The sequence below is a fragment of the Rattus norvegicus genome, chromosome 1 (assembly GCF_021556685.1).
Source record: "Rattus norvegicus strain SHRSP/BbbUtx chromosome 1, alternate assembly SHRSP_T2T, whole genome shotgun sequence".
NCBI classification, from domain to species: domain Eukaryota; kingdom Metazoa; phylum Chordata; class Mammalia; order Rodentia; family Muridae; genus Rattus; species Rattus norvegicus.
In genome coordinates, this window is record NC_141534.1 from 25484689 (window position 1) to 25509900 (window position 25212).

General features: G+C 35.8%; 1 protein-coding gene across 25 annotated transcripts in view; it reads right to left on the reverse strand.

Annotated features, from left to right (window-relative positions):
* Trdn (triadin) overlaps positions 1-25212 on the reverse strand; it is a 450291-nt gene that overhangs the window by 311110 nt on the left and 113969 nt on the right. For 17 of the 25 annotated variants that reach the window (XM_087585437.1, XM_087585393.1, XM_087585465.1 and 14 more), the window contains 4 exon segments: positions 23111-23173; positions 20035-20094; positions 16507-16689; positions 10459-10518 (listed from right to left, as the gene is read on the reverse strand). In XM_087585437.1, coding sequence (XP_087441563.1) covers positions 10459-10518; positions 16507-16689; positions 20035-20094; positions 23111-23173 — 366 coding nt within the window. 25 annotated transcript variants of the gene reach the window in all.

A 25212-nucleotide genomic window follows, 5' to 3' on the forward strand; every position in this document is an offset into this window, starting at 1 on the left:
CCGGGAGTCCCACACCTGCAGATCCCGGCCCGCAGCAGCTCTCTGCTCCCAGACCCCGTGGGAGAGAAACCTCACCGCCTGGTCAAGTGGGCACTCCTGAGGCTGCAGAGCAGAAGAGACCACCAACACTGCCCACCCCTGCCCACATCCCTGGCCCAAGAGGAAACTGTATAAGGCCTCTGGGTTCCCGTGGGGGAGGGCCCAGGGTCGGCAGGACAACTGCGCCTGAGACACCGCCGAAACCTGAAGGAACAGACCAGACAAACAGTTCTCTGCACCCAAATCCCGTGGGAGGGAGAATTAAACCTTCAGAGAGGCAGACACGCCTGGGAAACCAGAAGAGACTGCACTCTGCACACATCTCGGACGCCAGAGGAAAACACCAAACACCATCTGGAACCCTGGTGCACTGAAGCTACCGGACGGCAGCGCAGATCTTCCTGGTTGCTGCCTCCGCAGAGAGCTCGAGGGCAGCACCCTGCGAGCAAACTTGAGCCTCGGGACCACAGGTAAGACCAACTTTTCTGCTGCAAGTGACCTGCCTGGTGAACTCAAGACACAGGCCCACAGGAACAGCTGAAGACCTGTAGAGAGGAAAAATTACACGCCCGAAAGCAGAACACTCTGTCCCCATAACTGGCTAAAAGAAAACAGGAAAACAGGTCTACAGCACTCCTGACACACATGCTTATAGGACAGTCTAGCCACTGTCAGAAATAGCAGAAAAAAGTAACACTAGAGATAATCTGATGGCGAGAGGCAAGCACAGGAACCCAAGCAACAGAAACCAAGACTACATGGCACCATCGGAGCCCTATTCTGCCATCAAAACAAACATAGAATATCCAAACACACCAGAAAAGCAAGATCTAGTTTCAAAATCATATTTGATCATGATGCTGGAGGACTTCAAGAAAGACGTGAAGAGCTCCCTTAGAGAACAAGTAGAAGCCTACAGAGAGGAATCGCAAAAATCCCTGAAAGAATTCCAGGAAATCATAAATAAACAAGTAGAAGCCCATAGAGAGGAGTCAAAAAATCCCTGAAAGAATTCGAGGAAAACACAATCAAACAGTTGAAGGAATTAAAAATGGGAATAGAAGCAATCAAGAAAGAACACATGGAAACAACCCTGGATATAGAAAACCAAAACAAGAGACAAGGAACGATAGATATGAGCTTCACCAACGGAATACAAGACATGGAAGAGAGAATCTCAGGAGCAGAAGATTCCATAGAAATCATTGACTCAACTGTCAAAGATAATGTAAAGCGGAAAAAGCTACTGGTCCAAAACATACAGGAAATCCAGGACTCAATGAGAAGATCAAACCTACGGATAATAGGTATAGAAGAGAGTGAAGACTCCCAGCTCAAAGGACCAGTAAATATCTTCAAAAAATCATAGAAGAAAACTTCCCTAACCTAAAAAAAGAGATACCCATAGGCATACAAGAAGCCTACAGAACTCCAAATAGATTGGACCAGAAAAGAAACACCTCCCGTCACATAATAGTCAAAACACCAAACGCACAAAATAAAGAAAGAATATTAAAAGCAGTAAGGGAAAAAGGTCAAGTAACATATAAAGGCAGACCTATCAGAATCACAACAGACTTTTCACCAGAAACTATGAAGGCCAGAAGATCCTGGACTGATGTCATACAGACCCTAAGAGAACACAAATGCCAGCCCAGGTTACTGTATCCAGCAAAACTCTCAATTAACATAGATGGAGAAAACAAGATATTCCATGACAAAACCAAATTTACACAATATCTTTCTACAAATCCAGCACTATAAAGGATAATAAATGGTAAAGCCCAACATAAGGAGGCAAGCTATACCCTAGAAGAAGCAAGAAACTTATCGTCTTGGCAACAAAACAAAGAGAAGAAAAGCACACAAACATAACCTCACATCCAAATATGAATATAACAGGAATCAATAATCACTATTCCTTAATATCTCTCAACATCAATGGCCTCAACTCCCCAATAAAAAGACACAGATTAACAAACAGGATACGCAACGAGGACCCTGCATTATGCTGCCTACAGGAAACACACCTCAGAGACAAAGACAGATACTACCTCAGAGTGAAAGGCTGGAAAACAACTTTCCAAGCAAGTGGTCGGAAGAAGCAAGCTGGAGTAGCCATTCTAATATCAAATAAAATCAATTTTCAAATAGAGTCATCAAAAAAGATAAGGAAGGACACTTCATATTCATCCAAGGAAAAATCCACCAAGATGAACTCTCAATCCTAAATATCTCTGCCCCAAATACAAGGGCACCTACATACGTAAAAGAAACCTTACTAAAGCTCAAAACACACATTGCACCTCACACAATAATAGTAGGAGATTTCAACACCCCACTCTCATCAATGGACAGATCATGGAAACAGAAATTAAACAGAGACGTAGACAGACTAAGAGAAGTCATGAACCAAATGGACTTAACACATATTTATAGAACATTCTATCCTAAAGCAAAAGGATATACCTTCTTCTCAGCTCCTCATGGTACTTTCTCCAAAAATGACCATATAATTGGTCAAAAAACGGGCCTCAACAGGTACAGAAAGATAGAAATAATCCCATGCGTGCGATCAGACCACCACGGCCTAAAACTGGTCTTCAATAACAATAAGGGAAGAATGCCCACATATACGTGGAAATTGAACAATGCTCTACTCAATGATAACCTGGTCAAGGAAGAAATAAAGAAAGAAATTAAAGACTTTTTAGAATTTAATGAAAATGAAGGTACAACATACCCAAACTTATGGGACACAATGAAAGCTGTGCTAAGAGGAAAACTCATAGCGCTGAGTGCCTGCAGAAAGAAACAGGAAAGAGTATATGTCAGCAGCTTGACAGCACACCTAAAAGCTCTAGAACAAGAGAAGCAAATACACCCAGGAGGAGTAGAAGGCAGGAAATAATCAAACTCAGAGCTGAAATCAACCAAGTAGAAACAAAAAGGACCATAGAAAAAATCAACAGAACCAAAAGTTGGTTTTTTGAGAAAATCAACAAGATAGATAAACCCTTAGCCAGACTAACGAGAGGACACAGAGAGTGTGTCCAAATTAACAAAATCAGAAATGAAAAGGGAGACATAACTACAGATTCAGAGGAAATTTAAAAAATCATCAGATCTTACTATAAAAGCCTATATTCAACAAAACTTGAAAATCTACAAGAAATGGACAATTTCCTAGACAGATATGAGGTACCGAAGTTAAATCAGGAACAGATAAACCAGTTAAACAACCCCATAACTCCTAAGGAAATGGAAGCAGTCACTAAAGGTCTCCCAACCAAAAAGAGCCCAGGTCCAGACGGGTTTAGTGCAGAATTCTATCAAACCTTCATAGAAGACCTCATACCAATATTATCCAAACTATTCCACAAAATTGAAACAGATGGAGGACTACTGAATTCCTTCTATGAAACCACAATTACTCTTATACCTAAACCACACAAAGACCCAACAAAGAAAGAGAACTTCAGACCAATTTCCCTTATGAATACTGACGCAAAAATACTCAATTAAATTCTGGCAAACCGAATCCAAGAGCACATCAAAACAATCATCCACCATGATCAAGTAGGCTTCATCCCAGGCATGCAGAAATGGTTTAATGTACGGAAAACCATCAACGTGATCCAGTATATAGACAAACTGAAAGAACAAAACCACATGATCCTTTCATTAGATGCTGAGAAAGCATTTGACAAAATTCAACACCCCTTCATGATAAAAGTCCTGGAAAGAATAGGAATTCAAGGCCCATACCTAAACATAGTAAAAGCCATATACAGCAAACCAGATGCTAACATTAAACTAAATGGAGAGAAACTTGAAGCAATCCCACTAAAATCAGGAACTAGACAAGGCTGCCCACTCTCTCCCTACTTATTCAATATAGTTCTTGAAGTTCTAGCCAGAGCAATCAGACAACAAAAGGAGGTCAAGGAGATACAGATCGGAAAAGAAGAAGTCAAAATATCACTATTTGCAGATGATATGATAGTATATTTAAGTGATCCCAAAAGTTCCACCAGTGAACTACTAAAGCTGATAAACAACTTCAGCAAAGTGGCTGGGTATAAAATTAACTCAAATAAATCAGTAGCCTTCCTCTACACAAAAGAGAAACAAGCCGAGAAAGAAATTAGGGAAACGACACCCTTCATAATAGACCCAAATAATATAAAGTACCTCGGTGTGACTTTAACCAAGCAAGTAAAAGATTTGTACAATAAGAACTTCAAAACACTTAAGAAAGAAATTGAAGAAGACCTCAGAAGATGGAAAATATCCCAAGCTCATGGATTGGCAGTATTAATATAGTAAAAATGGCCATTTTACCGAAAGCGATCTACAGATTCAATGCAATCCCCATCAAAATACCAATCCAATCCTTCAAAGAGTTAGACAGAACAATTTGCAAATTCATCTGGAATAACAAAAAACCCAGGATAGCTAAAACTATCCTCAACAATAAAAGGACTTCAGGAGGAATCACTATCCCTGAACTCAAGTAGTATTACAGAGCAATAGTGATAAAAACTGCATGGTATTGGTACAGAGACAGACAGATAGACCAATGGAATAGAATTGAAGACCCAGAAATGAACCCACACACCTATGGTCACTTGATTTTTGACAAAGGAGCCAAAACCATCCAATGGAAAAAAGATAGCATTTTCAGCAAGTGGTGCTGGATCAGCTGGAGTTCAACATGTAGAAGAATGCAGATCGATCCATGCTTATCACCCTGTACAAAGCTTAAGTCCAAGTGGATCAAGGACCTTCACATCAAACCAGACATACTCAAACTAATAGAAGAAAAACTAGGGAAGCATCTGGAACACATGGGCACTGGAAAAAATTTCCTGAACAAAACACCAATGGCTTATGCTCTAAGATCAAGAATCGACAAATGGGAGCTCATAAAACTGCAAAGGTTCTGTAAGGCAAAGGACACTGTGGTTAGGACAAAACGGCAACCAACAAATTGGGAAAAGATCTTTACCAATCCTACAACAGATAGAGGCCTTATATCCAAAATATACAAAGAACTCAAGAAGTTAGACCGCAGGGAGACAAATAACCCTATTAAAAAATGGGGTTCAGAGCTAAACAAAGAATTCACAGCTGAGGAATGCCGAATGGCTGAGAAACACCTAAAGAAATGTTCAACATCTTTAGTCATAAGGGAAATGCAAATCAAAACAACCCTGACATTTCACCTCACACCAGTGAGAATGGCTAAGATCAAAAACTCAGGTGACAGCAGATGCTGGCGAGGATGTGGAGAAAGAGGAACACTCCTCCATTGTTGGTGGGGTTGCAGACTGGTACAACCATTCTGGAAATCAGTCTGGAGGTTCCTCAGAAAATTGGACTTTGCACTACTTGAGGACCTAGCTATACCTCTCTTGGGTATATACCCAAAAGATGCCCCAACATATAAAAAAGACACGTGCTCCACTATGTTCATAGCAGCCTTATTTATAATAGCCAGAACCTGGAAAGAACCCAGATGCCCTTCAACAGAGGAATGGACACAGAAAATGTAGTATATCTACACAATGGAATATTACTCAGCTATCAAAATCAATGACTTTATGAAATTCGTGGGCAAATGGTTGGAACTGGAAAATATCATCCTGAGTGAGCTAACCCAATCACAGAAAGACATACATGGTATGCACTCATTGATAAGTGGCTATTAGCCCAAATGCTTGAATTACCCTAGATGCACAGAACACATGAAACTCAAGACAGATGATCAAAATGTGAATACTTCACTCCTTCTTTAAAAGGGGAACAAGAATACCCTTGGCAGGGAAGAGAGAGGCAAAGATTAAAACAGAGACTGAAGAAACACCCACTCAGAGCCTGCCCCACATGTGGCCCATACATATACAGCCACCCAATTAGACAAGATGGATGAAGCAAAGAAGTGCAGACCGACAGGAGCGGGATGTAGATCGCTCCTGAGAGACACAGCCAGAATACAGCAAATACAGAGGCGAATGCCAGCAGCAAGCCACTGAACTGAGAATAGGTCCCCCGTTGAAGGAATCAGAGAAAGAACTGGAAGAGCTTGAAGGGGCTCGAGACCCAATATGTACAACAATGCCAAGCAACCAGAGCTTCCAGGGACTAAGCCACTAACTAAAGACTATACATGGACTGACCCTGGACTCTGACCTCATAGGTAGCAATGAATATCCTAGTAAGAGCACCAGTGGAAGGGGAAGCCCTGGGTCCTGCTAAGACTGAACCCCCAGTGAACTAGACTGTTGGGGGGAGGGCGGCAATGGGGGGAGGGTTGGGAGGGGAACACCCATAAGGAAGGGGAGGGTGGAGGGGGATGTTTGCCCGGAAACCGGGAAAGGGAATAACACTCGAAATGTATATAAGAAATACTCAAGTTAATAAAAAAAAATTTAAAAAAAGTCATCTAGATACAAGAATTATGATTGTAGGCTAACTTCTGAGAAATAAACTTTTACGTTATATTAAAGTTGAATCATAATAGCTACAGAGGTGAAAAACTGACAGGGGCAGTGTGCTACAGTTACTAATCCAGGGCACACCAGTCCTGGTCTCTGGACTAAATATTTGTTTCTTAGTTTACAGTCAGTATCAAGACATTTGTGGGTCATAAGTTTTTTCTACTTACAGAAACTGTGTCTTCCACAGCCTGGATGACTCTGCTTAGGAATCCATACAAGTTCATGAGACCCAGGCTGAGGTTCACAAAAAGACAATGTGACAAGAAGAATCATGTTTCTTTTCTGGCTACCAAAATAATGAAACTATGGGTATAAATGTTATTTAAGAAAAAATGTACTGAGCCACAAGGTACTGAATATAAAACTGGAATTAGAAACAATGTCGGTATAAATAAACTGGATATTTTACTTTGACCACAGGTACAATTGATTTCTAAATACACCAAAATATAAAACAATACAAAATAAACTCAGTCTCAGCATTGAAAATAATGTCTGTGTAGATGTCTCATACAACAGAGACAAATGGATCATTTTTATACAAAGTGAAATCTTCAACTTTAAGACTTGTAACACAAGACCAGCTCTCTCTCTCCCCTCCCTTTTTCCCTCCCTACCTCCCTCCCTCCCTCCCTCCCTCCCTCCCTTTTTCCCTCCCTCCTGCCCTGCCATCTCTCCCTGTTTCTGCCTCACTCTCTGTTTCTGTGTCCCTCTCTGTGTCTCTCTCTCTCTGTCTCTGAGTCTCTCTATGTCAAACAATACTGAAAGAAAAGAAAAACACAAAAACAAAAAAACCATACTGGAGCATTGCCAACCTACCCAATCAAGCAGTTTTATGGTTGTTGAATTACCGAAAGCCAGGATAATATAATAGTTTTTCTTTTCCTCAAAAGACTATCTTCAGTGTTCACAATATTTCTTAAATCAATAGAAAGTAAATTACTGCCCTTGAAGATTTATACAGGATTTCCTTTGTGTTACTCAAATTTAATATAAAGTGAATCAGTATAGGGAAATGGCAATCACATGTAAAAAACCGATACAGTCTTTTTCCTCTGTCTCTGAAACTGAAGTCAGGGTTATCATTATCTTATGGAACTGCTCACTAGGAGGAAAGAAGGCACTTTGAACTTGTACTCAGTTATAGTGATAACATTTCAGATTTAACTCTTAAAGATTCATCAGAAGTATTTTGTTTGCTGAGATAAAATAGCAAAATTTGGTGCCTAATTTATGTTGTCACCAATACATTTCCTTTTCGTCCTGACTTTTAAGAGTGCGACAAGATTCTATAAGGGGTTACTGAATTCTAAAGGAAAAATTCAAATGATGTTTTTAAAAACTCATTACTAATAATTAGTGATGAAGTCCAGCTAAAAATAACAGGCATAGCATTGATCCTAATTGGAAGCAGATGGAAACAGGTATAAATAGTAGATACACGTGGATCAATAAGCTTGGCAGGAATCATTTCATTTTCTAATTGTCACTCAGAATAAGTTTCTTTATCGTCGATCTTCTTTCTAAATCCATGTGCCCAGTTAAATCATTTTTCATTCCCTTTTCTGAAATAACTGTTTGTCATATTTTGTGTTCAATCAGTCACATTATTACACTGCCCGATTCACAAAGGTAGGAGAGTATAGCCCCCTCTGTGGCACTTAGAAAAAGTCAAATACTTTGCAAACCTTTAATTCTCTTCTCCTTCTATGTTAGTATTTGGCCAAGAAATATAACGGAAAACATTGATTCACATATTGGCCTTCAAGACAATGGATGAAGTAAATCAGAGAAGATACGTTAATTCATGGAGTTGAGAGATGTACTCACAAACTTTTCAGAAACAGTGTTTTGAGTTAGAGTAACAGACACTGCTGGGGATTGAAGCCTCTGGTTTGTGGAGTGTCAGTACATGTTCATTATGGAGAACTCTCTGTGTGTCCATTAGCAAAATCCACTTTAACCCCCTTAGAGATGCTTTTCTTATTCCTTCTGACCTCCTCTGTAGTCAGAGTTCATAAAGAGTTGATGAATATTTCGACAGCTAAAACGTCAGTAGGCCTTGCTGCATTTGGCAACGCCTGGCTAGGTTTATCAAAATCTTTCTTAAGAAAACCCTCTGTCATTTATTAGCAGATAATAGTGATAGATGCAGTAGCAAAAGAACAGTTTTCTTTATTAAATGATGAACCTTAGGAGCTAATGAAAGAGCAAGGACACAGTATATATTAGTCATTTATCAATCCATGCATATCAAAAACTTGGCGCATACTAAGCACAGTTGATCCCACAAAAGCAAAACGGCTTTCTTCCTTTCTTTGTATGTTTGTTTATTTTTCTTTGCTCCATAGTATCTTCCCTGAAGTTCAGGCCAGTGAGGAACTCTTGAACCTCCTTCCTCAGTGTCCTGAGTCATGGATAACAAGAGTTGGACCTCCTATCTAACTAGAGTAAGACTTTCTCCAACTACCATAGCTGAATGATGTAGGCAACAAGTATTTTCAGAAAATTGCATTTACTGTATATATACATCAGCATTTAGGTAGTCACTTTCTGTACGTATGTATGCAAAGGTTGTGATAAAATAATTTTAAATATTGGGGCAGCATGACATTGTTCTGCGCATCCTCTGGATGCTTTGCAGATGATGCCATTACTCTGAGTTTATTTTAGATGCGAGGACATTGAAGAGCAGGTGTGCAGTAACTGGTTCAAACTCACATGCCATAAATGAGTTACACATTTTTGCTCAAAATCCACTTTTCGTAAGTGATCACACTACCTTCCTCTACATTTTGACCAAACATTTTAGGGAATTACATACAAAATTTTGACAGATATTAGTTTCGTCAATAAGGTCTTACAATTTCAATGCTCATTTTTTTTCATCACAGTTTCTAAATCATAAACGTAGAGAAAAAAAGAGAAGGAAGAGGAGGCAGAGGAAAAATCTGAGGAGAAGGAGAAGGGGGTGGTGGAGGAGGCACAGGAGGAAGAGCACAAAGAGAAGGAGAAGAGAAAGGAAAAGGAGGAGGGAAGAGAAAGAAATTGAGGGAAGAAAGAAGTCTAAAGTATCTTTAAAAAGTCAGTTACTAGGATTGACTTTGTGTTCTAGAGTTCTAGAACTAGGTTATTTTATACTTGCTATGATTGATTGTCAGTGTTTGTACAATTATAATTAGCATTTCAGGAAGATGTCCACAAGACAGCTAAGGAAGCAAAGTACAGTTGGTTTTCAACAATCAGCTTCTATTCAGAATATTTAGTCTGACAGATTTTTAAATATTCTATAAGACGTAGTACAAAGAATAAAGTTGTTCATCTTAAGTAAGCTATCCTAAGCATACTCTGTAGAAAAATTAAAGATACTTAAGAGTAGAGGTGTTTTGGTGTGATTGAAAGCCTTTCTTCATTGCAGAGATGTGAACCAAAGTTCACTAACTCTATCAGTGTTTTTTTCTGGACTCACCAAAGACCATAAGTAAGAAAATCGAAATGTTTTAGAAAAGTAAGACTCAGTATTTGAGCAGTGATATATTTTATTGTGAATTTTATCCATAATCAGAAAAAAGAATATTTTCATTATAAGTCTTTTCTTCTAAATTTACCAAGAATCAAATCAAGTGACTCATTGCTTCACTCCAAGATATTATTCAAGATATTAGCACTTTTATGTATGAAGATATTAGCATCTTTGAGCTTTCACCTGACACCGTTTGCAACAGGCCATGCAGCGAACACAGGTAGTTAAAGGTCCCAGCACCAGTTATTATTTCTGTATTTTATTTTCTTTATTCTAGATCTGCACATGCATTATGCAAGTTTTTAAATGAAAACATAGCTTAGTACAGATAAAGCTGAGAGTCTTAGAACAAAGGCTATTAAGACAGACAAAAATAAGAATTGTTTGGAATACCTGGTTTTAAATCCCCATGGACAAACATGTCAATCATATATCGACAGAACGCATACTGATCTGACAGAATAGAGAAAAAGAAGAAGCAATGAAAGTGTGTCATCACCATCTGCCATTTCTGCATGAAAACAGGATGTAACAGAGCAAACAAAATGGCACACATCTACTTTGGCTGCTACTTATCTCAGTGAAGGAATAAATTGTGATTTATGAGCATACAAAGAAAATACATAACATGCAGAAGGTCCCACTCGTTACCTATGAAAGCTTTAAATATGGAAACAGACTTTCATGGTTTTATTAGGGTAGAAAATATTTGATAATTCAAGATCCTTTCCTTACTTTAAAGCAATTGTTGTCATGTATCCTTGTGAAATGTTTGAGAAGGAAACATGAGGTACACAAAAGAAAATTTTCTCCAACTAAAGGATGTTACCAGCTGCTGGACCCAGTACATCTGCTGACTATCCAAGTGAGAATGTTGGTAATTCTGGAATAAGGCACAGAGGGCAAGCACATTGCAACCTGTTAGGGTCCTATCCATGGAAATTCTCCTTATCAGAAATGTGATCTGGAGAGTCAAGAGCACCAAATGATAGAAATAACAAGCTAACTAACTGACTGATCATTATGTGATCATTTCCTGATCTTGACTAGTCTGTAGTCCATAAACATACACCAGCAAAGTAACCAGACAGTTGATGCAGGCAGAGTCTAAAATTGGTTCAGGATTTGGGTATTTCTTTTACTTCTTCATTATATACAGCCCATGGAAATAAATATTATTGCAAACTTTGAATTCCCCCATGGTCAATCTAACCCTAATATCCACCATAAAAGATTTCACGAACTTTATCACAGCATCTTTAAAACGTATATTATTATGATCCTTGTATTTAATGACTTACATTTTAAAATCTTTTTATTAGACATTTTACTAACTCACCAAATGCATAGGAAGCTCTAGCACCAAGAAAGTTTATTGCATTTATATGGTACGACACAGTTTTAATAGTTCAAAATTATTTTCACCAAACAGAAAATTACTGTATTTATTTTGTAGAAATAAATATCCAAGAGCATTTATTTATGAAGCTTTGCTGGGTCTTGGTCATTTTTAAAATAGTGAATGTATTTACTGTAATAAATCTAAAAACTAAAATTATTTTCATTAGTACCTAATAAGGACGAGTCAAAGCTTATAACGTTTGTAAAGTTTATATGTATTCTGGTTGCTGAAATGAAGTGGCCCGTTTTCAGACAAGCCCACAAATCTACTCGTTTGCTGAAACACTTCCAAGGATGGGTTCTGCCTCATTCCAGGCTACGGGACTTCTTTGGTGTTAGACAAAAGTAACATTAAAATCGGTACTATTTTCTCCTTCCTAGACACGAGATTTTGCTATAAAACAAAGCTAAGAATATTTTTTCTTTAAATGGACAATATGGATTTGGAGTAGTGTGATATGCCCATCTTCTCCCCTGTTTTGGACCTCATTTAACATATGGTTACTCCTTGCTGTGGCTCAGGAATATTTCTCCAAAGATAGGAAATATGCCAGAATGCGTGTACAGGATCCGTTTCTTAAAAAGTTGGAACAGCATGGGTTTGATACTATGAGTGTTTAACAGTCCCCCACATTGTATAATTAGACGGCTGGCTAGGAGTTAGATCCTACACAGTCTGAGGGATAGGGACAGAAACCTCAGATGATCAAGATGACTTCCTCACACTGCTTAAAATCAGCTTGATATCGGTTTTCTCCATCCTTTAAGACCCCCTGCTGGTGGACCAGTGTTCCAAGTTCACAGCCTGACCAGGCTTTGACCAAAAATTGTGAGCCTATCTGTCTGTTCAAACCGACCAGTCCTACATTAGGTGATGGAAAACTCTCAAAGACTCTTAAAAAGACTCGGAGCTAAAGGAGAGATGAGACTTTGGCTTCCAGAGTTCCATCTCATAAATTCCCTCTCTGAGAGGGCTCTGCAGGATGCTTGCTTCCTCACCTTAAAAAAAAATCACTTGATCATTCATTCTAAGATCAACCCCCCACTAACCGCCTTGCACTCCAGATTTTTTTCTTAAATTTTCATTTTATAACTGGCTTAGAAAATACATTTGACCAAGACAATAGCAATACCACTACAGAATCACTCTCTGCAGCCCCGGGTTTTTTTTTTTTTTCCTCTTTTTTCTTTTTTTTTTTCTTTTTTCTTTTTTCCCACAAAAATCGCTACTTGTATTTTAAATTCCTGGCTTTTTTTCTTTTATTATTTGTCACGTCTGTCTGAAGTTTATAAGGAAGAGACTATGTATGCCCATGATATCTGTTTCCAAAACTATTCATTTAATTAATTTATGAATAGTCTAATACGCTTTTTATATAAAGTGGAAAATCCTTTGTGGATTCAATTTTTTTGTTTTTGTTTTGTCTCGTTTTGTTTTGCTTTTGGTTGTTTGGTTGGTTGTTTTTTACACCTAGAATATTACCTATATAAATATATTTTAAAAGTATTCACTACATGTAAAAGACGTGACATTGCTTTCTAATAACTTCAACATACGACGGGGAACTTAAGAATAATATACATGTATATTACATACATATACATGTACATGTATATATATTTTATACATATATAAGAATTATATATACATTTGACATATTATATGTATGTATAAACTTTTTTTATAGTGCTGGATTCCACCTGTCCTCAGTGATGACCTTAACAATCTGTGAAAATTCTAGTAAGGTTATAAGGTTCAAGTTTGGTTTTACTTGCCTGAGAACAAACCATAGTCAAGTTTTCTGAATTTGAGAATAATCAATTTATGGAAATAGTTCTCTAAATCCTTCTGAATATAGTAGGAAACTACCCTTAAAGAAAATCTGGACTGTCCCTCCATTCTGGCATTTGTAGTTATAGGATAGTAACTTCTATATGACAATTCCCTATTTGACACCACTTTGGGAAAAAAATGGAAAAAAAACCCTTTCTGCTATCATTAATTTATGTTGTCCATTCCTGCCTTCATGCCTCCTCAGGGAGTACTGATGAATCTACTCAGCTGTCGATGTCTGGCTGGGGCTCCCTGTGGAACATCAGTCAATTGAAATGTGCAGAAATGACTTTTAAAAAATCATCTCTAGTCATGCTAGGGTAAGTGTGGTGTGTTGCTCTATGGCAGATTCTGACAGCTATGCTTTCTCTGGGTTCCACCAGTACTTGAGTCATGGTTAAAAGGATGAAAATGACAAAAAGCTGAGTATAGTGTGTGTAACAGCTGTGAGATATTTACTTCCCCACAGAAACCAGGGAGACATGTCAAATCATGTCAACTTTGTTACCTTGCTTTGAGTGAACTTGAAATGCTCTATAAAAAGAATATATAATAAGTATTGGTAACTTTATAGTAGGCATTTTATTGTTTTAATCATATATATTATAAACATATATATTATAAACATATATATTATATATATATTATAAATCATATATATAAACAATGAGGTGTTTATTGATAATTTTACTCTATAAGCAAATTTTACCAACAAATGTTTGTCCTAGATAAGATTGTGCCCCTAAACAAAACCCAAGTGAATTGGATTTTTAAAGTGATTTTTTTAATCTGTTTGTATGAGGGGCTGGAGAGAACACCCAATTCCCAGCTGTTTTCTGCACTTGAAGAGCCAAATTCCACTTTCAGAATCAGCTCCGGTGAACCTGTTGACCTCTTCTCATCTTTCTTCTCATCTTTAGAGGACCTAAATTCTTCTGCGCAAATCCATACACAGACACACAAACAGCATTAATTTGAACATAAAATATGTATATATTTATTTACATTTATGTTTGTGTGTATCTGCCCTTATTCAGCATACTTCAACGTAGCAAATAAACCTTATTTCACAATAACTCGATTTTGTTGTGTTATCAGTTTAGGAATTTAAAAATCAAAGCTATTTAAAAAATAGAAAACACCGTATCTTTATTTTGTTTACATTACTATGATCACATGACTTATGTTTTAAAATCAAATGCTCTTAAATATCTCCTTAGTTAAAAAAGAAAAGAAAAGAAAGAAAAAAGAATGAGGAAAAAGAGAACAGAAAATTAAAAAAGAAAAGGAAAGAAACAAATTATTATTCTTTGACCAGCCATTACAGTTTGAATTATTATCTACCAAATTATATCATTTTCTTTATTGGTTGTAACAGTACTCAGTAGGTACCACGCCATAGCCTTTGGGTTTATTTAGATGTTAGAATCACTTTGATACTTCTCTTCCTTATAATGCCTAACTCGCTCTTCACATAACAATCAAGACAGTAAATTGAAAACAGAACTGGCATATAATCCTACCTTTAATAAATTTCATTAGTGATATGGCAAAATATAGTATTTGTGACCTGGAAAATAAACACCCTTTGAAAGTGTCCTAAAGTAACTGAAGTGTGGTTTCCAAGCCCTGGGAGACACTAAAAATCTCAAATGTTAGTCATGTGCCTAGTTACTTGCTAAGTATTCTGACATTTTACATTATAAAATTATAGATTAAGTATACTTGGTTTCATGTTACAATTTTCTTCCTTAAAGGGTGATCTGAATTTGACATAGAATCCAACTGTCCATATAGTGAAGCAAATGATTAACGTTTCTGATTTTTATCACAGTGAAATACTCATTTAAAGTATTTCTCATTATTATATCCTTTTACAGTGCACACATTCATATGTGATATTATTTTAAGGATAAAAATTTATATTTTCAATTTTCAAGATCCTGTAATCATCTTGAAAACAATAGGTTCAAATTTCCAAAGTTAAATTGAAATGAATGAAATTTACATAAAGTTTATGAACCACGAAAAGAGGATTTTTCTTGATTCCTTAAATATGTTCTATACATGTGCCTTTTGTTACGTAAATTAAAGTTTACATGCATTACTTACATATCAAAGTTTATAAACATTGTGATGTTGGAAAATATAATGAAATTACAAAGAGAATGTAATTCATATTATGTAGTTTGTAAGAGAAAAAATGTTTCCAGTTGTACCATTTAAATAGCCTTCCTATTAAAAAGTTTAAAAGTCACAATAAAGTTGTATAGACACCAAGTTGTCCATCTTGGGTTTTGAATAAAATTATTCAATTGGTACTGGAGTCAAGGAAATTTTTATTTTGTAACATTCACAAGAAAAGATACATATTTCTCAGAAACAGATTCCACAGAGCAGACACTGTGTATTATGTGAAGATCAGGATTTGTAGTAACCTGGACTGAGGAATGGGTTTGGAGATCCAAACCCAAAAAGCACCTTAATGGTGGGACAAAGAGGACCTTGGTGACCATTTTAATTTCACACAGCACCCTTCTGTAAAGAATTTCCTCTCTGTAAATGGTCTATTTCTGAGAAGTGAGTAATACATCATAGTTGATGAAAAGCACGACTGTCCTATGCAGACCATATATCTTATAGTTAAAACATTTTTAAGAAGAATAGAAAAGCGCCCAACACTTCGTTATTATATAGCAGGTTTCCTACAACAATGAAATGATTTGATAATTTAATGTGCATGCTCTGAATGGTATCAGTATCGAGGAAGTGAAGTTTTTATATATTCATTTTCCTATATGAATTATGCACTGACTCCTGGAGCAACAACACCTTGAGAGATGCTGCTGTTGTCAATGTTTAAAACCGCCTTTCCCAGAGTCTAACCCATACAATTGTTTAATTGTTCTGCCAAATCCTCGAGATTCAGTATGCAGCCCCAAATTTAAATAACTTCAGGTGATCACTCCACCGTATTTAAAACACTTGAAAATACGTCTAGCTATTTGAATGCATTTTATTATATTTATTTGTATGTTAATACCCAGTGGCCGTATGTACTTCAGGCATATTGACTTGGATATCTTTTTCCTCCATCTGAGGTTTAATTTTAGTCTTTTTCGGAGTTTAACTTGACTATATCTGCTTCTTGTCCAATATTCTTTTAGGACCTCCTACTGCCTCCTTCTCCTCCTTGGAAAGTTTACCTTTCTGCTCATGCTTGGGCACAGCTGGCGTTTCTTTGTCATCCTTCTCTCTGGCTTTCGGTGTTGTTTTCGGAGTTTCTTTGGCTTTTGCAGCTGCTGGTTTCGCTTTCTCCTGTTTCCCAACTTTCATTTCCTTCTTAGCCTTTTCTTCGGTCTTTTCCTTAGTCTTAATTTTCTTGTCCTCTACAAGAAGTTAAGACGGTTATTTTTCTTTAGTCACACAATTCTTCAACTTTCATTATTCTTCAAGTACCATTTTAAGTGACAAACAAGACAATAGAAAATGGATATCCTTGCAAATATTGTTACTAGGATATTATAAACTTATAAATATGTTGTGTTTGATGTACATGGCATCAGCAAGGTGAATCTCTTCCTTAATTTGCAGGTGAAGAGACTGCTTTGGATTTCTGGTTTTACTATTGGGGTGGTTGAATAAAGATACCTACAGCCTGGAGCTGAACAGAAGAGAGGTAGGTGGGACTTCGGATGCTGGGCTCAGAGATCTCAGCAGAGACAAGAGGGGAGAGGGAAAGAAACAAGGAAGAAGGTAGCATGTTGTAGGTGGACCATGAGCCGTGGGCAGGAGGGCCACCGAACCGGAAAGAAACAAGGAAGAAGGTAGCATGTTGTAGGTGGACCATGAGCCGTGGGCAGGAGGGCCACCGAACCGGAATAGGAGTGGCTCAGGCAGAGCATGGCAAACGGTAGTTCAGGATTGTTAACAGCAAAGTAGACAATATAGCATAGAGCTATCTGTCCAGCTTTAGTGCCTTAATGCTTATTATAAATATAAAAATATAAACATATATTTAAATGATAAATATAAAAATATAAACATGTATTTATATGATAAATATAAAAATAATTTCTTTTATTTGGGAACTAAATAATCTAAGGTGGGATAGAAACCCTCAAGTAATATGTACTACAACAACATGCCTCAAAGACAAATTGTATTGTGATTTCACTGGGATAGACATTATGGCATCCAACTTATCCAACATAATCACTGTAAAATTTTTCATGGATTTCTCGCTGCATAAATGTTACTGTTGAGTTAACCATTAGTGAAAGTCTGATGTATTTTAATACCACTGAATTTTATAACTGGCAAAGTCGATTCTCTTAAAGACAGACCACACATTCAATGGAAGCATTATAATAACTTTTTTGCATGAAAATGAAGACTTCCCTCTTGTACCATCAACTTCTGAAAACAAGTAAATTTGTCTTTCACTAGAAAACAGCAGGGTGGTGCGAGAACCAGACAGAACTTGGGTTCACACCTCTAGACTTCTCATCCTATCTTCTCTTCTTTCCTCTCTGTTATTTTTATGATCTACAAAAAAATAGGCACTCTGGGTAGAGTGTCTAATATAAGCACCAAGCACAGGACGACAATGAATATGCATGTTTCTTTCAAGAAGAGTTTCTAGGATGGTCTGGAAAATTATTGTACTTGAACACACTGTGTTTGAAACAGAACAGAAAGCACACGGTGTCATTTGAAAGTACCATCAGGAGTCATTAGCTTCAATGCTGATCACAATGTTCTAAAGGAATTCATTTTAATTTTTAACTCAATGTCGCCTGCTTAGTTTGGGCCTTTTTATCCTTATTTTATATTTTTAGAAATTCACATATCATATAAAGAGCATGTATACATTTGCCATTCCTAATATAGTCTCTCTATATAGAGATATAGAGATATAAAGGTAGATGGAGAGATTGTTTAGTTGGTAAAATTGCTTGTCATGAGAGCATACATACATGAGAAGATTACATAAGTATAAAAATGTATGTAATTTGTTTACATATATCTATCAGTATTAACATATTAAAATAGGAAGCATTGGTAATTGGTAGACTTAAGATGACTTCCAATAACCCCTTCTTCTCTTAGTGTATGTTGATTAGTCTTATAATATGTTAACCAATAGATTATGGCGGAAGTAATTGGATTAAAATTTCATAGTAGTCAACTTTCACAATTTCACAATATCATAATTTCCATCCTGATTTTTTTCTGTTGCCAGGCCTAGGACAATCAACTATCATGTCAGTGTGAACATGTGACAAACAACAGAGGGTTAAAGGGAGCCTCAGTGAACTAGAAGAACCAAACTTGAGCCATGTGTAGTTTGAGACTGAGAGGGTACTATTCTAAGTAGCTGAGAGAATTTATTGTTTTAGCACTATGAACCAACATACCTGCTTCTAATTATTTTTACAAAGATAAAACTTTGCATTTGGTGTTTGAATATTCTAATTTGGAATTTTTATTTAAAGAATTCATCTTAACATAATTTTAAGAATTTGGAGCGATAGGGAGATTGTTTAGTTGGTAAATTGCTTGTCATAAGAGTGTAAGGACTTGAAATCAATCCCAGCTTCCACATAAAAAGATAAGTATTTTGACATGAACTTGTGTTCTCAGTGATAAATGCAGGAGCAGATATGTCTGTTTCCTATTGCTAGAACTGTAGTAACCACAGATTTTTCCTTTAGAACCTATTCAAAAAATTCAATTATTCTTATATAAATATTCATTTCATAGTGATACATTCTTTCCCACAAAGAGGTAGGATCTTTTTTAATGATACTGGAATAAGATTGCTCCAATATAACTTTTATATTGATCTTACATTCATATCAAATTCATATTTTTAAAATAAATGGAAAATATTTACATTTGTTTGTTCTGTTTGAGGAGACAGTATTGCAGTATTAATTAAAAATGTATATTTTAAAACATTTGGCAAACCAACTTAGGGTAAAAAAAACTATAGGTCAATTAACCTTCCAAAATAAGGAAGTGATGACTTTATAGACTTGAAATGTATCAATGCTTTTTGTGTACAAATTCTTATTTCCTCACAGGACTCACAAGACCAAAATAAAGTCATCAGTCTACTGTGCCCTTTAGTGAGTTTCCTTAGCTAGAACTAAGCTTCCACATTTATTCAACATAAAAATCAAGATTTTGCTGTGACCCTCGTAATTTTCATGGTAGCCATGGAGGATAAGAAGACACACTTCAAAACTTGCTTTCCATCCTGTGAAATTTCTATGCTCCTAAGTATTTTGGAACTGTTTATTGAATGTAGACAGTTACAACAGGGTCATTTTTCTATTATTGGATCATACTTGCCTACCTCCCCCATGGCAAGGGGATGAGACTGTGAGACAAAGGTCAGACAGACCAAAATTCTACCACTCACATGTGAGGACACTTTATCTTCCTTTCACATTTTGATATTTTTAAAAACTGTGTTTTGGTTTTATTAGCCTTTAGATATAAATTTTTAAATCATTATATTTAAATGAAATGGAAAATTTTTACAAACCTTCAAATTTCTTCCCATGTGTACATTTCCATGTGTACATTGGAATGTAGATATCCAATATTAAATCATTGTACTTAAATGAAGAGGAAAATTATTACAAAACTTCACACTTCCCCCAAATGTACACTCTAGCCATCAACAAAAGTCAAAACTGAAGATAATAAAAGAGAAGGGGTACCTTTTGCTGCCATCTTTGTCTCTGTTCTTTCTTTTTTCTCAAGTTTCTCCTTGTGAGTTGCTTAAACAGAAAAGTAACATTAGCAAATTACAAATCACACATTGTTTTAATAGTTTTCAAAGCCAATTTCCTTCTAATTACAGTTCTATAGAATAACTGGAGATTTATGGCACTATTGGACCCATCTTAGGAATACCGTAATCAGTAGGTAATAGTGTACAGAATCAAAATAAGCTTTGTCACAAAAAATCAGAAAGTAGCCAGGCAATGACGGTACACATCTTTAATCCTAGCACTTGAGATGCAGAGTCAGGTGAATCTCTGTGAGTTCAAGGCAAGCTTGGTCTAAAGATCTACTTTCAGGACAGCTAATAGTACAGACAATCCATGTCTTGAAAATCTAATTAATTAATTAGTCTAATTTAATTAATTATTTTTAATTAATTAAAATTTAGAAAATAGGTGGGTACGGTAGTGAATGGTTTTAATTCCAGTACTCAGAAGACAAAGGCAGGAAGATCTCTGTGAGATTGAGGTTATCCAGGATGGCCAGGGCTAAGTAGTTAGATCCTGACCAGAACAAACAGAAAACCCAACCACACAAATAGATGGTATGTTGAAAGCTAGATCTGTCAGCTTTCTTTTGCTGATTCTATGACAAATATGTGAAGCTTTCAGGAAACTAAAAATGAGAAATTTTTAAACAAAAATAAAGCACATATATCCTGTGAAAGTAACTCTTTAGCATTAATAACAGGAGATATTTACATTATAGCTGAAGAACAATTAAACAACGTGTTCCTTAACAAGAGCATCATGGACATTTTGGAAAGAGCAACTTACTGATATATCAGACTGATTTGAGCATCACAAAGAGGCTGAACCTTTCTAGTACCTGCTCACTGATTCTTGTATATCACATCATTCTGACAAACAAAACATTGTCAATGATTCCCTAAGGAGTTATACACCTCTTTTAGGATCAACAATACTGAATAAAATAATGAAAATTATTATTAAAATAACAGATATTTTAATTTAGTAATGTCCTACATGATACCTGAGAAATATCTTCCCGATATTTAATGTAATTAATCAACATTAATTTATTTAACATTTGTTTGTTCTGTAAATAGGAAGACAGTGTTAGGTCTTAGTGTTAAAATGAAGATAACCTCAGAGGTCTGATAGCATGTGTAACATATTCCTATATTTCAAATAAACAGTTAATTTATGGAAAGTGTCAACATTTCAATAATGCATATTAAAACATAAACATCTTTAATTGGCATATGTAAACAGAGGAAGACTTATAGGAATTATTCTATCTCTGATTTTTATTCTGAGTAAATTCTCTACATGCCTAATTTAAGGGCATTCTTTTAATTATTAAAAGAAAACATTCAGTAATATTGAAACTTGAAACTTAATATGAACCACGAAATTATTTGATTTTGTCGGGACATAGACTTTTATGTTCATAATTCTCTATCTTACCATCATATGAGAAATGCACAAATATGCCTGAGACAGACAAAGCGGATAATAGCTACAAATTTCAACGAAATTTCCACTAGGCAAATATTAATAAAAGTGCACTATTTATTCTAATATTCAAGAATGAATATGTAATAAGTCATACTGAAACATGTTTCCACTGCTCTGCTTCATAAATATCACATTCATTCTACATATTCTATCTAAGCTGCAGTGTTCCATCAACCAGAAAAGTCAGTCAGCTATGATATTGAGGATTAAAATGTGATCTAAACACCAGGAAAATATCAAACCGTAATCTTACTTCACATAAAACAGTGAGAGAGAGTGCAATGTATCAAAGAAAAATGTAAACCAAGGAACATTTTATGAAACTTAAAGAGCTACTAGTATAGACTTAATTTCTTCCTATTTAATTTTATTTATTTCTTGTACTTGAGTACATTGTTACTATCTTTGGACAGACCAGGAGAGGGTATCCGATCCCATTACAGATGGTTGTGAGGCACCGTGTGGTTGCTGAGAACTGAACTCAGAACCTCTGAAAGAACACTCAATGCTCTTAACCACTGAGCCATCTCTTCAGCCCACCTACACTTAATTTCTAATAAAGGTCCTAATAACGTTCCTGAAGTAGAAATACCACAGTACATGAATGTGTAGGCACGGACACACACACACACAAACACACACACACACACACACACTGCAATAAATGGGCAAGAGATATGAACTGTGAATCAGAAGAAAGTCTACAACACTAAAATCACATTAAGGTAAATTCTACAAATAGTAAGCTAAGGCTTGTGATGTAAGATCGCCTCCTCTCTCAAATACTATAAAACTTTGAAAAATAGGTATGGAAAGTTCTCTAGGATGTATTTTTGATTAGGAATGTCAGAATATAAGACATGTTAGATTTTGGAAAAAAGGGAGAAACAATAATATAAATTACTAATATGATGGAAAAGATATATATGTATATATATATATATATACCTTTAGCTGTCTTAATTTGTGTGATACATACATTATAGAAATAGCGATTGTGTACATATTGTTAACAAAGTTCGAGTGAGCTTCACAAAGCCTCGCACAAGTGGCTGTGTCAGCACATGGGGTGAGACAGAATGGGAAATACAGATTAGAGCAGGGTGGGGAAGGTTTTCATATTCATCTTCATGATTTAAACAGTGAAACTGTCTTACCTATCCCTGCCCAATAAATAAGCGATATCAAACATGTAAGATAATAGGCAATTTAATTAAAATGAGGAAAATGGCCTCATCTATAAAAATGACCAGATTTTTTATTCTTCTCTCAAGTAATATTCTCTAAGGCAGGCTCAAAACTACCAGAAGAAAGGCTGGCATATATCTTAAAAGTAACATGGGGACAAGAGCTTAATACTTTATTCTCTTTAGTTCAGAGATTTCTCTTTTGTGGTCTTTTTCCATGAATATAACCATAATATATCTTTTAGAAGAAGCCATCAGTTTTAAAGTCTAAATATAATGAGGAGAAATGCCAAAGGGGAAAATTCTTTAATGCTAAAGTGGCACAAAGAACAACTACATACCTTTCTTCTCAGGTTTTTCGCCTTTTAATTTTTCTTTTCCTTTCTCCTTTTCTCTGTGCGAAACTGGAAAGAAGCAGATAGCACTTTTAATTTGAATCAACAGAAGTTATGGGATAACTGCATGACAGTTTAGTTTATAAAGTACCTGCAGAATTCACCCGTTGGCTACCATGAAGATTTGTTTATATAATTAGATAAAACTTAAAAATGATTACCTTTATTTCACATCTAGGCATAAGCAGACTAAAATATATGGACATAAAAGATAAAAATGTTCCTAAGTTTTTCACCCTTTAAATCAATAATTTGGAAGATCTCTCTCTCTCTCTCTCTCTCTCTCTCTCATACACACACACACACACACACACACACACACATACACACACACACACACAGTATGTTTAAAAAATAGTCCAGTTTTTATATTGGATGAATATCAGAAATATCAACACAAGGATGTATATAGTCTCCTGAACCAAAAGCAAAGAGCAGTGACTAAAAAAATATGTGTCAAAACTTTAGAGAAATAATTCATGTTGAATGGTTTTAGGATAAGCAAGACTAGAATGCTTTCACGCTTTTTCCAAAGGAAAGAAAACATAATTTAGTGAACTGTAATCTAGTAAACTTATTCCAAGAGTATTCAAATTTAAGAGAAACCTTTGCCTTATTATTTACCCACAGTGTACATTAATCGCCAACCTAGAAATAGAGAGAGTAGCCCACTCATCTTTCTCTCTCTTATACTGCTTAATTATAATTCAGTCATTAAACTCTTTCAAAATAAGCTTTTTGATATTCTCCTACCCAGGTTCTCTTATCCCCTCCCTAACCTATTTTTACACAGCAATATGCAGAGAACATCCGTCGACTGATGAAGATTCTCTTTGGCAAGACAAATACCTTCCTTTTCAATGAAATGTCTACACTCTAATAGATGACAAGTGCCAAACTAATAATTGCAGAGTAATTAATTGCATTTAGTGTAATTGCCACAGAGAAAATAAGCCAAATGTCATGTTGGCATAGATAATAGCACCTGATCTCATAAATGTTTGGAGAAGTCACCTTTGTACTGGTGACACTAAAGGATGTGGAAAAAAAGTGAGGAGATTTACCTAGTCAGAGACTGTGAGGACAAGAAGAAAGAAGTCTATTTCCAAATGTCAGAGCAGGATACCTGCTGTAGATGTGACATTACTGAATCATTCAATACAATAATATATGGTCTGAGATGTGAAAATTTGTGTATATATTTATCATTTGTTACTGTTGTTGTTAATGTTGTTTCACATTTCTCCTAACAAGGCATGCATAAAAAACAAATCTAATTGTCCTACCTTTGTTTAGCATAGCATCATTCACAAAGACGAACTATCACAAGTTTAGAAACATTTCATTTTCATGGTGTTCTGATTCATTTTACCTTAAATGCTACGTTTAGTTGTAACATGAGTTTTCATAACTCCAGAGAACAATACTGTTCTCCCTGTGCCACTTTTCTCTCTGCTTCTTTGTGTCTTTCATTTTATATTTCCTAAACCACTTGTCCTCATCTTCAATCTCCAATTCCATGAACGGTTCCTCATTTTTGGGTCAAATGATTTTCTGTAAAATTGTTTTCTATCTTTATTTAGTTTGGACATCAATTATGCCATGTATTAATTCTATATTAACATGTGATAATGTTGCCATTGTTTATATGTGACTTATCAGTAGATATAACTCTTTTAAGGGATGTACTACATTACACCTTTGCAGACTCTGTTTATCTCAGTATCTCTCACTCAATTCATTGTCGATATATTTTGGAACACATGAACTTCCTATATTTTGTAAGAACACCCAATATGCTTTTTTCTCTCAATCTCTGTTTGGTTTCAATCTCTGGACACTTTTGTGGTTTACGAAAATTTCTTAATTATACTAGATTATTATCTAGAAGCAGGAAGTGGGACCCTACCTCAGAACACCTAGATACTACATTGTTTTTCCCTTTCATTCTTAATGGAAATTTTAGGTGCTTCTGAAAAGCTAATTTCAATAAAAAAAAATCTCACCAAGTAAGAGTAGGAAATCAGCACTAACAGAGACCACAATGA